The sequence below is a fragment of the Sparus aurata genome, chromosome 5 (assembly GCF_900880675.1).
Source record: "Sparus aurata chromosome 5, fSpaAur1.1, whole genome shotgun sequence".
Classification (NCBI taxonomy): Eukaryota; Metazoa; Chordata; class Actinopteri; order Spariformes; family Sparidae; genus Sparus; species Sparus aurata.
The window spans coordinates 27,195,599-27,212,328 of NC_044191.1; the positions used below are offsets into that span (position 1 = coordinate 27,195,599).

General features: G+C 42.9%; 1 protein-coding gene across 2 annotated transcripts in view; it reads left to right on the forward strand.

Annotated features, from left to right (window-relative positions):
- The window catches only part of efna5b (ephrin-A5b), a 103,867-nt gene extending 89,688 nt beyond the window's left edge, over positions 1 to 14,179 (forward strand). The window contains exons 3-5 of one of the 2 annotated variants that reach the window (XM_030417702.1): positions 6,543 to 6,608; positions 7,005 to 7,085; positions 9,454 to 14,179. In XM_030417702.1, coding sequence (XP_030273562.1) covers positions 6,543 to 6,608; positions 7,005 to 7,085; positions 9,454 to 9,581 — 275 coding nt within the window. In that variant the 3' untranslated portion in view covers positions 9,582 to 14,179. The remainder of the gene's footprint in view (positions 1 to 6,542; positions 6,609 to 7,004; positions 7,086 to 9,453) is intronic. The other variant, XM_030417703.1, reaches the window with a different exon arrangement.
- The last annotated feature ends 2,551 nt before the right edge of the window (positions 14,180 to 16,730 follow it).

The following is a 16,730-nucleotide window of genomic DNA, read 5'->3' on the forward strand; positions in this document are numbered from 1 at the left end:
ACTAAGTGCAGTAATGAAACATTATTGTCTAAAGTGATTTATTATCCCGGGGCTGCTTTAAAAAGCTGAACTCCCCCTTAGATTAATAAATCACCGTGTTTATCGTCAGCTGAGTATGAAGACGTGAATGAGTCGATGAAATTCGAGGGTTTTTTTTTTACTTTCAATCACTCGCTATTCATTTTTAAGAGGACAGACTAATTTGTTAGACGATCATTATGCGATCTTTCACATGAAATTGTGACGCTCATTGTGCATTGGCGTGACAGCAAAAAGGAAATAATTGCAACAGCGCGAGGAAACGACCCTTTTCTTCCTCTCGCCCCTTCCCCTCAATGGCCTGTGACCTCATCACCTCGGCGTGAAGTGGCATGAGGAGTGACTTTGGTTCACTTTTGGCGGAGGGTGAAAGATGCGAGGAAAGAGCAAAAGGGCAGCTATTCCTCCTCTCCTTCTCCTCTTTCACCGCTGCTCGCAGTTCCCCCCATTCCCTCCATTCCCTCCTATTGTGTGTTCGCTGTAGTAGCATCTGGTTAATGGGCCCCTTCAGCGGATAGCCTCTTCCATCTTCTTTTCCATGGACAAATTTTGTGAAGGCGTACACACACACACACACACACACACACACACACACACACACACACACACACGCACAATACAGATAGTTTGTTTGTGCTGGTCTGTATATTGAATCTTTTTATATGATGTCTTAGTAGAAAAAGAATGCTGCTTTAGAATCAGTCGAATGCGGGAAGGACAATTTTTTAAGGACGTTTCGTAATTTTTCAGTGCGCACATGTGCAATCCTTTATTGCATATGGGTTTGTACAGTACATGTGTGTTTTTGTAGGAACTGAAGAGATTACTTTGGACAATGCAGCAGTAGATATTACCCACCGGAGGGGTCATATAAATATTCTCTCCCTCTCTCTCGCGCCCTCTGTCTGAAACTCACTCTGGCGAGTCTACCATCTTGAATCCAAGGTTTTCCTTCCATCTGTTTAGCTCAACATTGTCTTCTTTTGACCGATTCCACACCCTTAAACCGAAGGACAAACGTTAATGAATCCCAGCAGTGATTTCTGTACGCAGAATAGAGGAAATGTATTCTGGCTGCAAACTGTCTAATTAGCTGGATGAGACGTGGGTAGAAGATGGCACAAAGGTTCTAGAAAAGTAATGCAGTGTGTGTTTGGGTTTGTGTCTATGTGTGCTGTCTCTTGGTTTATATAAACTCAGACTCCTGGTCTCCTGGACCTAAACTCTGACTGGGATCGTACAGCCTAAGCCACATGAGTAATCTCAGTGAATCAAAGACAAGGCCAGTGGCATTTTCTTTTCTTTTCTTTTTTTTTTTTTTTTTCAGAGAACTGACAAAATTAGCCAGCCAGGAATGCTCGGTGCTGGACACAACATTACAGGGCATTCTGTTTAACCCGTCCCATCCGAACAAAAAAGCAGGGATCAAAGGATTAGAGCACCATTATTAAAGCCAGCTGGAGACCTAAGGCAGAGTGGAGGCATGCTAACATGATGCTATTAATGTTACGTGTTCACACAATGGCATATGAGACGGCGCAGGCTCTGCCGTGCTGAAAAATACAGTTTTATATAAAAGTGTTTGCGTTTGTTGTCACATTATGTTTGGAAATGCGGACATTTGAGACACGTAGTCACAACGGATTGTCGACTGATTGCTGCAAACATGTCGGAAAGAGAGGGGAACTTAAAACTTGAACCTACCAGTGATTTGAATCCATTTCAACCATATTTCTTAATCCACAATATTGCATTAAGCCCTGTGGTCGTGTTGGTACTGCCAACGGTTCAGTGGTGGAAAAAGTATTCAGATATTTTAGTGAAGAAAATGTAGCAAAGCCAAAGTGTACTCTGCTACAAGTAAAAGTGCTGAATTCAACCTAAAAAAAAGGTGCAATATGTAGGAATTGGCCACCTGTCAAATTCATAGTGAAAACAAAGAGAGGACAGCGTACTGCTAACTGCTGTGGCAGCCGTTTACTAATTAGCTCAGTTAGCCGTGCAGCTAACAGTCAGGACTGAGAGTTTGGGGACTAGGGGAGTGCCATGAAGGAGCTTTGGACCGTTGCAGGCTGGGGGCTAGCTGGTTAGCATGCTAACATATTCATTACGTCAAACTCTTATTTCTTTACATTCTGTCCATATCTTTTGTACATTTTCAAATGTTTTCAACAAAAATTCCTACATTTTGCCCCTTGAAGAAAATGTATTAGCATCACACAATACCACAAGTATAAAAAGTATATTTACTTACATGCAGAGGGTCCATTCCAGAATAATGAATGCTATTTAATTATTATCATGTGTATCCATTTATATGTAAAACATTTTGCTATCATTATTATTATTTTTTCCTATATACAGCAGGGCAGCTTGTGAATTTCACCAAGGCATCAATAAAGTCTTATTTCTACCCATAACACTGAACTTTTAAAAAAAAGTAAGTAGTAACGAAAGCATTCAGATAAATGTAGCCGAGTCAAAAGTACAACATTTAACTCCAAAATGTAGTGGAGTAGAAGTAGAAAGAAGCAGAACATGGAAATACTTAGTACTTAGTAGAGTACTTGAGTAAATGCACTTTCCATTACTGCAGAAGGCCTCGTCTCGGCGATCACAGGATATGAGACCCTAGATGACACCCAATTTAATGTTTAAAGAGTAATAACAAACAAATCCTCCTACGGCAGTTTGATTGACTCACCCTGCAGTATTTTTTTACGGCTGAGCAATTATGCCAGCTAAATGATGGATAAGAAATCAATATCTCCCCCATGATATTATCTACTGTATTTAGCCGGCGTAAACTTTGCTTTTAGCCTCCAATCAGCACAGACACATGGTTGTATGCCTGCGTGTCTGGAATGTGCCGTTGACTCTTCCATTGAAAGGCAAAGGAAATGTGTTTTCCAGATAACATTACAGTTGCAATAAAGCTTGGCTTGGGCTGTGATTGAAACAATACTGAGCCTAAGCCGCACTGAGCCCACCTGTTTGTTCTTCCGTAATTGGATTCTGCTTCATTCCATTTGCCTTAATGCTGATGCATAATGCAGTGTACTGAGGGGACCAGCCATTACCAGCCAGGGGACAAGGCTTGGAGGAGTAACCCGAACTCGCCCCACGTCCTCCCCCTTCCGCCCGCTAGCCCCCCCCCCCCCTCCTCGTCTCGGGGACATCTTTTCAGGGCCTCTGTCCTTCAAAGCAGCCACACTCGCTCAGGCTGGACGGATTGATGGTTGAGTCTGTGGGCCTGATGGGAACCAGAATAGCAGGTGTTGATGTTACGGCCTACAAGAACAATAAGCTGACCCTCAGCAGCATGTTAATCCAAAATAAACAGGCCTTGGCTGTGGACGTTTTTGGGCCCAGGCGGAGAGGGATCCTCATCAACACGCGGAATACGAAGAGCTGCTACCAAGAAAGGAATATCGAGCCAAAACCGAATCTTTCCTTTGTGGTCAAGAACCTCCAGCAACACACCTCACGTGGCAATGCAACGGACATGTCCAAGATCAGCTGATCTCATCAAGTTCACTTTTGCAATATTAGCAAAGCAAAGTGAAAGCTGTGTTTTTAAAACAGCATAACTATAATATAATATAATATATATATTAAAAAAAATGCTGCAAGCTGCTAGATTAAACACAGAAACAAGGAACTCTGCTGTAACTATGTGAAATTTAGTAGCTGGGAGATACATGGATCACCATAATCGTGACACCTGTTCACTCTTGCACCTTATGTCAGTGATTCTCCTCACGTAGGATGGGATAACACGTTTTGGCTGAATCTATAAACAAGGCAACAGCTTCACAAACCGTCGCCATGGCGGAGAGACTCCCACATGCCTTTTGCCATTTTCATCGAGGCCATACTTCTCCCATGATCAGCTGCCTTTGCTAAGTGGCTGGTGTCGATGGCTGTGACTCAGCTCCTGCCCACAACAATGATGAAGATAAGACATCTGGAGGGCGGCGCACGCATGTGTTCGCACACATTGGAAAAATGGGAGCGTAAAGGAGTTGTGGGAAAGAGAAGTGGAGCAATAAGGAGAGTGGCATAAATTGTGTGGGTACTGGTGTGTATATATGACTGAGTGGGTGAGCGGCGGTGGTCAAGGTTCATTAGGGTGTCACCGGCTGCCTCCACACAGAAATAATAAGGCCCTATTTGTCGCTCTCTCTCTCTCTCTCTCTACGTTCCTTCCACTTTCTTCCCCCTCTGCATCTGCTGAATATGAACTGAGCTGTGAAAAAAGGGCATCTGATCTCACGCCACCTCCCTTGCACACTGACACATGACTAAGAAACAGATAACAGCTGATGAAGCGACAGCATTAAAAGCAGTAACAGCGAGGTCGCGAGGCGCAGAGGGAGAGCTTGATGAGCTGCGGAGAAGGCTTCGCAAAATGAAAGTGATGGAAGGAGTGTGTAGTAGGCATTCGATAAAAAAAAAGAAGACTGGCATCTGGGTTTCTGGATTAATCAGGAGCAGAGAGCGTGCACAAATGCAAGAAACACGAACAGATTTCCATCTCTGACCTTTTCCCATGGTTATTAGTCAATGATTTTTCTTAATGAACACATCAGGCATCACAGTACAGAGACAGCTTGCTGCATTTCTCTCAGCCTTAACATAAAATATATCTTGGAATATCGATTACCGAGTGTACAGTGTGTTTAAAGACATTCTTGATGGTGAAACATTCTGCAGAATGGTAGAGATCAGAGAAATACTGTTATTCAAAATAATGCAGGGCAACACTTTATAGGAGACATACTGTGCTAATTTTTCAGGTAAATAATTTTATTTTGGTTACTACTAGTATAGGTTTTTATGTTTATGTTTTCTCGTATGGTCCAGTCCTGCAGCTCTGTATTGCCCCTCGGTCTGAAACGCTCTGTTTAAGCTCCCGTCTCTTTAAGGTTCCCCCCTCCTGAATACCCAGTCTGCTCTGATTGGTCAGCTCACACATGCCTGAGACAACAACAACAGAGCAGCTGTGCAAAACGATTATTATGTGCCAAGCTAGCTAAATGTGTGACATGTTGACGTAGTGTTATGTCAAAAAAATACGGAATTAAAGATGGGACTACTGACGAGGCGTTTTTAGGAGGCGTTTTCTGTGGGAAAGGGGAGCTTCTGTTGGCGTTGCACTGATTTTTTATAACTTTATTTTATAACTTTAAAGACCTTTACAATGCACATAAACATATGTAAAACATAGGAAGAAAGGTAAAGAATGTAGAAGCGTAATTAATCGCCCTTAAGACGGATTTGAAAATCAGTATTGTGTGTGCATGTGCCATGAATACGATGAATGCCAGTTAGTCGAGCTTTGATGAATGGATACTGCCATGCTGACAGATGAGGAGAGGGGCTGACACAGCTGGGAGGGAGGGAGGGGAAGGGAGGGGAGAGGTAAAGCTTCACTAGCAAGGGGCTGACAGATCCCAAATGGTAGCCTTTGGAAATGGCTGGCTTCATTGCATGAGCTACAGAACGATCCATACGAGAAATAAAAACGATGCCCGAGAGACATCTCAGCGGACAATGTGGTCTCTGTGGAGCTGAAAGGGATGGTGGAAATGAAAACTAGTTTATAGTAAATAGCATTCATACATCACAATGCAGAGGAAAAGCCTGCAACACCCGCCATTTGATAGAGGTCCTGACACAAGGCAGCAGCATATACCTTAAACTATACTGTACAATTTTCCTGAATGCTCGCTGTATGCACCCACCATGCTCTATCTGACATGTGTTTGACCCCAATACAGGAGACAGCACCTGGTGCCTCACCACAACACCATTAGTGGTCAACCACACACACACACACACACACACACACACACACACCGACACACACGCTCTCCACATGAGATATTTTTAGGGCATGTGATATAACCGCTATGGTAGCTAACTCTCAGAGATTCACACCCCATGGGCTTGACAGGAAGGGATCTATTTCCTGACAGCGACCACAAACCATCCACACATGCAGCACATACATCCCAAAATGTTGTCTTGAGGAGCGTTAAGGCTTTCAATCAGGGAAATACACGTATGTATACATGTGAAGTATTAGCACAGCATGGTTTCTTCCCCCTTTTGAGTGCCTTTCAAAGAGCACAAATTACGCAAATTCCTTAATCCTCACTAAGCTGCTGCCAGTTGCGGGATCTAGAAATGCTACAATTAAACTGTGAGTTAAGCACGCCACTTTTCCTTGCACATCTGTAAATACTTCGTGGCCATAATGTCACAAGAACCATGACTAACCCCACAAAATCCACCTAAGAGTCAACATTAACTCCCTCAGTTATAACTGTCATCTACAGGAAAGAGAATACATTCATTATTTTAAAAATCTAATCGTGAAGACCTTGAAATGAAGGCGAAACGCAATCAGAAGCTATCTTTAGGCTTGTTTGGCGCACATGTGATGCTGCTGGTAGTATTATATTAACACCCTATTTGCTTGTTTTGTGTTTTTTCAGCGTCCACCATTGCTGAGAACGGGAGGAAAACGTGCCTGAAGCTCAAAGTTTTCGTCCGACCATCAAGTAAGTGTTTGCATGCAACGCGAGGCTTTGTAACAGAGCTTGTTGAAGTGCACAGTTGGGATTGGAAAATCAAAACAGTTTATGTCTACTTCTCTGGTTACATCACTTCCTCCCCCGATGACCACTGTCCAACATACTTTTCATTTATCACAAAAACTGCTTTACCTGCTAAGGAAATGTTTTTTTTTTTTTGTTTGTATTTTCTTAAACATGAGGATGATGACAGATGATCACATCAAGTGAAATCCAGGTCACTTCATACCTCATCTGAATGTTGCCATGGGCTTTGTTGCTTGGGATGTTTGATTGCAGGGCTGAGAGGGGGGCTTCAAATGTCACTAACCTATTTGGCATTTACCTCTAATGATTTCTCATTCTCCCTATTCTCTGTTATAGACAGCTGTGTGAAAACTATAGGCGTACATGACCGCGTTTTTGACGTAAACGAGAGAGTAGACAATACATTAGAACCACGAGGTTAGTATGGCTTCCTGCTTTTTTGATTGTCTTCAGTATGACCTCCATACATCTGTACATGTGTCTCTTGGTCTGTGCCTCTTTCCTTTTATGCCGTTTGTCTGGAGGCTGATTGTGTTGTTGTCATGTTACTGTTGCTTGCATACTGTATTGATACACTATACTGCATGTTGATATATATTTGTATATGCACTAGGGCTGTACTGAATGTCTTTTCTTTCCACATTTGAAGTTTCTTTCAAGGTGTTCAAATGAAACTCTGAATGTTTGTTGCCATATTTCATGATGGAATCACCCTAAAAGTAATGAAGAAATCAAACAAAATCCTCCCTTTAACCATAATATTCAGCAGATTAAATAAATGTGTCTTTTTTATTTGATTAAATCCATTTTCTTTAATGAACATAACTCTACCAAACTGGCAATTTCTTTGAAATATTTCTACAGTCAGTGCTAAGTGATGACATCTCGAAGGAGTGCAGATATAAAATATGATAATATCTGGTAAAGACTAGTCTTGGGCCAAATATCACAGTGTAGTCTGTAGTCATGTAGTCTTATTCAAATCCCTCGGCTCGCCGTGTTCTCCTGCTTTAAACCTGAAAAATCGCCAACTTGTCGAGCTTGCATCCTTCTCAAGTCCTCCATGTCTGTGTGTCAAATGCATGGCGCTTCATCAGGCCAGTTAACGTGTAGTCACCTCCTGCAAGCCCAGCCTTATTTCCACCTTGTCAGATATCTTATATTCTTTTCAAAACAAAAGTCAGGCGATGCCCTAACAGCTGCCCGATATTTGATATTTAAAATATTTAACATATGATGGCAAATATTGCGATATTTGATGATATCTAATATCAGCCCAAGCTTAGTAAAGACTTAATTAATTTACTATAACCGTGTTAGAGCAGAATTAGCCTTTGTATATAGAAATAAATGGAATTTATGGCACTGTTAGGTTCTTGCTAAGCTCGTGTGCCGCCCTTCTTGTCAATGTTAATGAAGCACTGAAGCTTTAAAATATTCAGTACAGCCCTGTTATATACACTGCATATGTAGTGTATATAATAAATCTCATATATAGATCATATTCTTGAAGGTGTCAGTTTGTAGTACATATGATGTGCATGCTTATCACATAAACCATCACATAGAGCATCACCTCCGGCCGCATGTCGACCATTCTGCCATAACACATCAAAATGCAATGAAAACCATCAATTAAATGATACGTGCATGTATACACATGGACACACGTGTGCGCACCGACAACACATTTGGCCAAGTTTAATGTTCTGTTTCCCCTCCTCGTCGAGCTGCTGTTTGGCTCCGCGGCGCAGCATTGATTGTTTTCCCTGCTCACGACGTAAAGCACTTTTATGTCTTCATACGCGAGTCTAACCCAGCCACTGAACTGAGACGCTCCACATCACCCACATGCTGCTGTCTCACTCCTGGCTTCAGCTCAACCCCTAACACAGCGACTGCCCTGCTGAGAATGTATATAATAAACTCAAATATAGGACGTTAGCCATGTAAAAAAAAAAAAAAAAAGAATAATAAAGAAAAAATAATTCAATGGATATTATTTATTTAAAAATAGATAGAGATTCTGCATCATCAGCTCACTGTGGAGCTCAGAGTTTATTATGGACTGCCGTCTAAATGGGACACACACACACACACAAACAGTAGACCAGACATATCAAGGCTAGATCCTCAGACATTTGTGATGCCCACCTGCCTCTCCTCCTGCCTGATTCTGTCTGCGCCACCATGCTACCCTGCCTGCATGTGTTAATGGCCGCCTCTCACCTTGCATGATTCTTTGTGCTCTCCATAGGAAGGAAATTAAAACATTCATCTGTCACCTAATGCTGCCTTGTACCTCCACCCACTACCGCACAAACACACACACACACACACACACACACACACACGCACACACATATATAGTTATGTAACGCGTCTATCTGTCCTTCCGCTGTGCATGGTTCAGCTACTTTCTCATGGTGCAGCGGGCACATGGCTGCTCACAGATACTGATGCCACTGCCAGACAGACACAAGGGGCAGCTCAACTGGGAGATGAATTAAAAATGTTTCCGACGACCTTTGAAGCAAGCTATAGCAGCTGAAGTTCATATGGCAACTCAGAAAATCACTTTTACAACTTTAACGAACACACAAGCCCAAACATCCCCAATAATCTCCACCACGGCTATTAATCTGAATACGGCCATTTTATGGCTTCATACAACACAGTAGCAACTGAAAACATCAATTGTGTAATGTTTTTTTTTTTGCTTTTGATGCAGTTTGTACCATAAAGAGCAATTCACCTTGTTTCTTTTCTTTTTCTCATCCTTCAGACGATACCAGCCACGAACCGGCTGAGCCTTCCCGAAGTGACGAAACAAACGCTGCGCCGCACCTGCAGAAAACAAGCCTGCTCCTCGCCTTGATGCTGGTCTGCCTACCAGCACTCTTCACTTTATAGCGCCTCCCTCTGTCCCGGAGGGCATTTACACCTAGCGTGGCCTGAATCTGCCCCGAGGCTGCAGGGAAAAGGAGGGGGAGGGGGGGGGGGAGGGGGATGCGGGATTTCGGGGTTGGAGCGCGTTTGCTTGATTGGGCATCAGAGCAGGCTTCTCAAGGAACCCTCTATTTTTTTCAGAAATATATTTAAGTGGTCTTTCTCCGTCTGTGAGTAAAAAAAAAAAAAAAAAAAAGTTGATGTTAGAATTGGGAGAGACAGTTTTCCCCCTGCTCAAAACTTCAACTGAGATGCCAAATCCCGTTTTTTGACACTTAGTGATTCTTATTTTCCCGTGACTTTTTTGTGACATCCCTTTACATCATGTTTATGTCATCGCAGCACTGACATTCACCCACCCACACAAACACACATATACATACATTAGCATACACATGCTTAGAGAGTCAAATACACTAACAAACAATAGCAGTAGGGTTCTTTAGGTGGAAGCAGTAGCAGCATTACACAGTAGGAAAGTGATTTTTAGGACTTAGAAAGAACTGTACATACACAAGTAAATAGTTCCGAGACCTCTCAAGAAGCCTTTCAGGAAATATTTAGAATCGAGTTCTGTTCCGCCCGGGTAGTAAGAAGTAGATTTTTTTGTGCATCCATTTTTACTGGGAAGTGCATTACAAAGCTGAGAGATGAAGGATGAAAAGGAGAGCAATGGTTTTAAGCAGAGGTCAGACTGGAAAACCACAGCACTGAGGGAAAATGCGTACGCGCCACGCACCTCGGCCCCGCCGGTTTTAAAGATAGCGTTCAATTCTCTCCTGAATACAAAGCGTGTGCATAGGTGGATGAGCTTCTCAGAGCTTCAGCGAGTGAGTGAGCATAAAAAGCCGTGGAACCGCAAGTCAACTTTTCTCTTGTCCTCCTTTGTGTGGAGCAACCCGGTCGGCTCGATAAAACACCTCTCAGAGGTTCGCCCCGACTCACCAAAAAAAAACAGCTAAATTGAAACTTTCTCTCCAGACCCCTTTGCGGGCTTTGCGATTAAGACGGAGGAGTCGATATCTTTTGAAAGTTGATCACACAATTTCACGGCGACAGTCACAGTCATTGTGAGCAATGTTTACCGAGCAATTGTCCCCTCTGTTCCATTTGAGCATTAGTCGATATTAACACCCCCGTAAAACATTTGCATGCACCGCTTCTTTTCTCCAATTCTGATTGTTTGAAAAAAATGTACAAAAAATGATTCAGGGCTAAATTGGGGGGGGGGGGGGGGGCAGGTTATTTTACTTTACCGATGGCATCTCCAAATATTGTCTTTCACACTGCAGGCTTTGTGTTTTCTTGTCTCATCTGAACAACAGAGGTCTTCGGAGAGACAATTCAATTCCCAGTGCCGTACGGTTTTCTCTTTGTCCTCGAAGACATAATCACAGCTTTGATTCATGTTCATCAAATATTAGTTAGCCGTTTTTTTTTTTTTATTGCAGCAGTTAGTGCAGCGTTTTTTCGGGGACTGATGCACGGCTCCAATTAGTCCAAAACACACTGCGAGAACTGAGAAACCTATCCATTCAACTCAAGGCGATGCGCAGCTCTATTTAGTCGAGCTACTGTAGGTTTATGTTAGCACTTACACCCAAATGAATTCACCGTGTTGATAATGATATTCAGCTTCCTTCGTCTCCCACAGATTGCACATGGTGGGTTGGCATAATGAGCGCTGTTGTGTCTTCTTTTTCAAACGGAAGGGACTTGTGTCTTTCAGAAGAGGCATGGACAGATAGAGAAATGAACGCTTTCCCGTCAGAGCCATTTCTTTAATGTGCGAACCAATTGGTATGGAAAGACTGTCAGAAAGAGAGAAATAGAGCAATGATAAGGAGCACAGGAGCAATTGCATGTCCACCTACAGCTCCTAGTGTTACTGGTTTAAGTGACTCTTTAATGAGGTTCAAAATGACAGGCATGTGGACCCCATGTTGTGGCAAGGGGGAGTTATTTCTGGTATTAAAAATAGATGGTGGAAGGGCTTGGGGGGTCTTGGGGGGGGTGTAGATTTCCACCGTGGGGGGTTTTAAAGCACCAATGACCTTGCAGTTTGAGAGAATCAGTGAGTGAAGGAGACAGAGAGAATTAAAGGGGAGAGACGCACACGCACACACACACACACACACACACACGAACAGATAAGACAACGGGAGGTAGCCGAAAGGTAGTGCGACTAGAGTGCCTAACAAAAACAAGACACAAACAACAACAAAAATCCATGCAACACTACTGGAAATCGAAAAAAAAACCCCACTGGAGTCAATGACAAACTTATTGTTCAGCATCATCCTGTCTCAAAAGGCATGCACTGTTTTGTTATTGCCGTTTTCACTTTTATGGCTGCCTTTTTTTTTTTTGTTCCAGTTTTTCCACCCCAGAAAAGACTGCCTTTTGCCTTTTCGCCATTTGTTTTTCGCGCTACGGTAACAATGCTATTACAGCGGAATAGCAGCTCGGCTATGGGGGGTTACAGGAGACGAGGCCATTTAATGAGGTACTAATTTTCCAGAGAACACCACAGGGAATGAGCACCGAAAAAGCATTGAAAAATGGACGCCTGTCAGCAGATTAACACTAGACTTTTATCAGAAACCAGCTTCACTTGTACTCTCTTATAGTTACCAATACTACTATTTGTCATTATTGCTATTATTACCATGGTTTATTCTGTACACACCTTAACCTGGGAAATGAGGATCAACTTATAAACTGGATACTGTGTATCCTGAGGTAGTCAACCATAAAACATGTAGTGTTAGGTTAGTATCTGTTTTGTACCTTTCTGGAGGACAAAAGAAAAAAATGAGATACATCATTGTTAAAACTGTATAATTATTATTATTGTTATGATGATGATGATTATGACTATTATTATTAGGAAACTTCTTGATGTAAATAGTGTTTGATATTAAAGTATTAATTTGGTTCTTATGTCTTTTTCTAAAAAATGAATACGGTATTATCTCTGGGTTTTGCGGAGTGTGTACTGTCCTCGAACAACGCATTGTGTGCTCCGACCCTCAATGCCTAATGAAACTTTGAGCTAATACGATGGGGAAACCTGTGGGAGCTGTACACCCGGTGTACAGGAGGCTGGACATTTAGCCAAAAAAAAAAAAGAAACGAGTGGCTCAGCGGTTTCATGTTTTCAAAAACCAATCACCAACCTTCACCATCTTCTTCACACACGGATCCTGCCTCGGAAGGAAGACACTTGGGACTTTAACGGACGGGCTTATTTGTACTTTTTTGCCTTCAGTGTTCTGGAAGAAAGCATGCCGGTCAGCTCCAAGATCTGCCACGGGTGGACTGTTTGCTTTTTAAAAACGGAAGGATCTCGCCAGTTTTCATTATGTGGCATGCGCATGAACTTGATGACATGTAAAAGAAAAACAAAAAAAAAACAAATCCAAAAAAAAGTTTGAAAAAGATGTTTTCCTTTTGCTCTTCTTTTTTTTCTTTTTTTTTTTTTCCTTTAAGTCGTGTTAGATTTTTCGGGTCACTTTCATGTCGTGTGTTTTTTGCATCCCCATTCGAGTGATGTCATTAAGCTGTGTAGTGACAAATGACAAAATGTACATAACACAAACCATTGTTGTGAAGTTACCGTGGGGTAGGGGAGGGTCAGACATGTTGTAGTTCAAAAGCAACTTCTTTTTTTTCCTTCTTCCTCAGAACGACTCTTTTCTGTACACATCTACTGAATTCATCACATGTAGTTGCAGTCCGTCTCTTCTGACTATTCATCCTATTTCTACTCTCCTGAGAGGGAAGGCGTCTGGGAGCGTATACATCGGTGCGAGGACGTTTTTCAGTGTGGAAAAAAAAAAAAAATGTGTGAGACCTTTTAGTTTGTGTGTGTGTGTGTGTCTCATTTGCTGTTGCCGCAGTGAATGGGAAGCGGCAACCCTCTTTGGCAACGAAGAGTGTTTCCCATGCCTTAGCCCTACAGCCTCTGCCCTGGCAGCCCTGTCTGTGTACAAGACGCTTTCTGCCATTGTGCTTTTACACGGAACGGCTGCTGGCGTCGAAGAGGCTACAACGGGGGCCCTTCAATTTTCTCTCCCCTTTTTTTAAAAACAACCCTGAATCACTTGTCCCTACGGTTAGACGTTGGTCCTGGGCACAGTTCAAGGATTAGTGCGCCCCCTCCACCTTAAATCCTGAACTGGATTGTTGGCGGGGTAAAGCCTATCATCGATCCCGGTTCTGTGCGTGCACGGCCAAAGCCTCTCTTCGTCAGCTCCCCAACCCCCCACCCCCCACCCCACCTCTTGCTGATGAGCCACTTCGTTCATTTCGTGCACCTGTCCTGTCCCATTTTCTTCTCGTGCTTGTGTATCCTCCACCCACACCACCTGCTGTCCCTTTTTTCCATCACCTTTAAACCTCGCTCCGACTTTGCCATCAGTGGGGAATATTTCCAACCTGCTCTTTTACAGTATATAAACAAACGACAAAAAATTTGACAAAAAATGATCTGTATTTGTATATACACGTGTCTGAGCAACTATGAGTAATACAATAAAAACGGAAATACATTGCTTTGATCATTGTGCTACTCTTATTTTTTTCCTCCTCTGTGATTATGAAAAGTACAACTGGAGAGATTGTCAAGTATTGTCAAACGTGTCATGAATGTTCGCTGCATTAAACATACTGCAAATGGACATAACTCCCTTCACTCAAGTAGCCTCGTGTCTCATCATGTGCCAAGTTGGATGTCATCCCCACACTCGCACACATACACACCACTCCTCTTTACGTATCCGTGCCTCGGCCTAGCTTCGCTCCGAAGACAGATTGAGAGGAACACCATCCATCAGGATCAGAATAAGACCTTAACCCTCCTTTCACTTCAGTCGGGCACTAATGAGGACACCTAATAACCTTCTGCTGGACCCCATCAGCGCCATTTAGCTTCACCCTCCATTATCTCTGGTAATTAGACTGAGAGCCAAGCAAGCCCCGAGGACCAAAGGAGGGGGGAAAGGGCCTCCTGATAAGCCAATTGGAGTGATGTTATGAGAATGAGTCAAATTTAAGCTCAAGAGAATCTTAAGGCTACTCTTAAAATAGGAGGCGCACACAAACAGTCGGGGTTTGATACAGAATTTGATGCATTAGCATAAGAATTCTTGGAGGATAGTTGTGTTGCCAGTATGTTTGGTATTAAAAGGCTTTTTTCAGCACCGCGGTGGGTCAAAGCGAAGATTAAGCAGACATCGCTTTGTAGGCTCGAATGAAACACATCGACGCCAAAGATATGAAGTCTCATCCAGGATGCGATCCTCTCCAATCTCGTCCTTTTCCAAAAAACAAAAAAAAAAACGGCACTTTTTTTTTTTTTTTTAAGCGTCAGAAGAAGAAAATGCTTTATGCATGAACACGCTTGACATGATGAGCCAATTAGTGTCAAGTTGTTCTTCCTGGTGTCATTACCAAAAGGAAAGGCTCCGGAGATGCAGGTGTGTGCATGTCTATGAAGGCCAATAAAGACAAATCACTGCGCCTGATCATTAAATCTGAGGTAATGATAGCTTTATGTGAAGAAGCCTCCCAGATGAACTATTAAAGCTCCGAACATAGCCAAGGTCTGTGACCAGCAGCGAGCAGACGGGAAGCCATGACACCTTTGAGACGGCGACGTGAATGTGCACAGCTTTACCTGTGCGCCTTTGATGCAGTTCCTCTTTCCGCGAGTGTGGGCTTTTTTTTTTCCCTGACAGAAGAAGTTTTATCTCAACACAATAACAACTGAAGAGGGCCACTTCAGTGAAAGGCTCTTGAAGGCATCATTCTCAAGTCAGCTGGCTCCCTTATTGGCTGCATGGTGTTCCGTTTCTATGCGAACAATCAGTTTGATTGACAGCTCTGAATGATGTCTTCAGTTAATCGCTCCAGTGGTTTGAAAAGGTCATAAATCACCCAATTATGTTGCCCCGCTTTATGAATAGATATTTTTTGGGGGGAATATTTAAAACGCCTGCGAGGCATATCAACTTAGTCAACCCCATATTTATTGAGAGGGAGTTTAGAGGGGGGGGGGTGGTGGCTGCTTGTGCCAGAAATAACTGATAAGCTGAATACATTTTTAGAGTCTCAGTCACACTGTGGAATGTCACAGTGTTGACGGGTTAGAAAGTTGGAACCGAATTCAAGGTCAGGATTTTGTGATTTATGACGGCGCTGACACGTTTCAAGAAGAAACTTCAGAGAGGGAAAAACAAAAGAAATAATTAGAGAAGGGAAGTGAAATTGAATAATGGAAAACGCCGGGTAGAGAGAATAAAGGATCTTTTAAACGAAGCCATGAGCACATTGTTTTACAGCACATTTATCAGAAAAAGCACAAAAGATATTTATTTGTAACACCTTGTCTCTGTCAAAGCAAGAGCGATGCATCTTTCCACTTTCGCCGCTCGATCAATACCCGTCAAAATAAAACGTCTTGGTTTACTTTCATTGCACTTGCAGAGTCAGAATCTCAGAGAAAAACAGAAACTCACAGATCTTTGTTAACGAATGAGATGCAGAGTGCGGTTTTTGACAAAAGAAAAAACAGGCGAATAAACCGCCTCGACCCCTTGATCGCCAGAGAGTAGAATCTTTAAAGCAGTCGGGTGAACGCCTGTGTTGCAGAGATTATAAGAAAGGGTGGTCTGCAGTGGCTTATAAAGATGTTTTATTTGGATGGAGTATGTTTTTAAATCAATTATCAGCCCGTGATGACCAAGGCTTCTCTCTCTCCCTCTCTCTCTCTCTCTCTCTCTCTCCACACGTCCTTCTATAAATCCAAGGTAGGTTACCCTCAGCCCCGGTGGAGGTTACCGCAACGTGTTTCGCGCAGGTCATTTTCTTTTACTGATGCCTCTCACATGTTGACCTTCAGGGCTGAGAGATGAGGGGCTGCAGCCAATCCAGAGGAGGATTATGGGAAGATGTGACGCCACTACAAAATATCAACTTCAGGGAGATTGAACGAGGCGGCGGTGGAGGATAAGGGCTAACACAGAGGATCACATGTTGTGCATCTGTCCGTTTGTATGCATCGAGCTCGTGTGTCCGATTCTGTGACCAAAGGAAAAAAAAAACAATGGT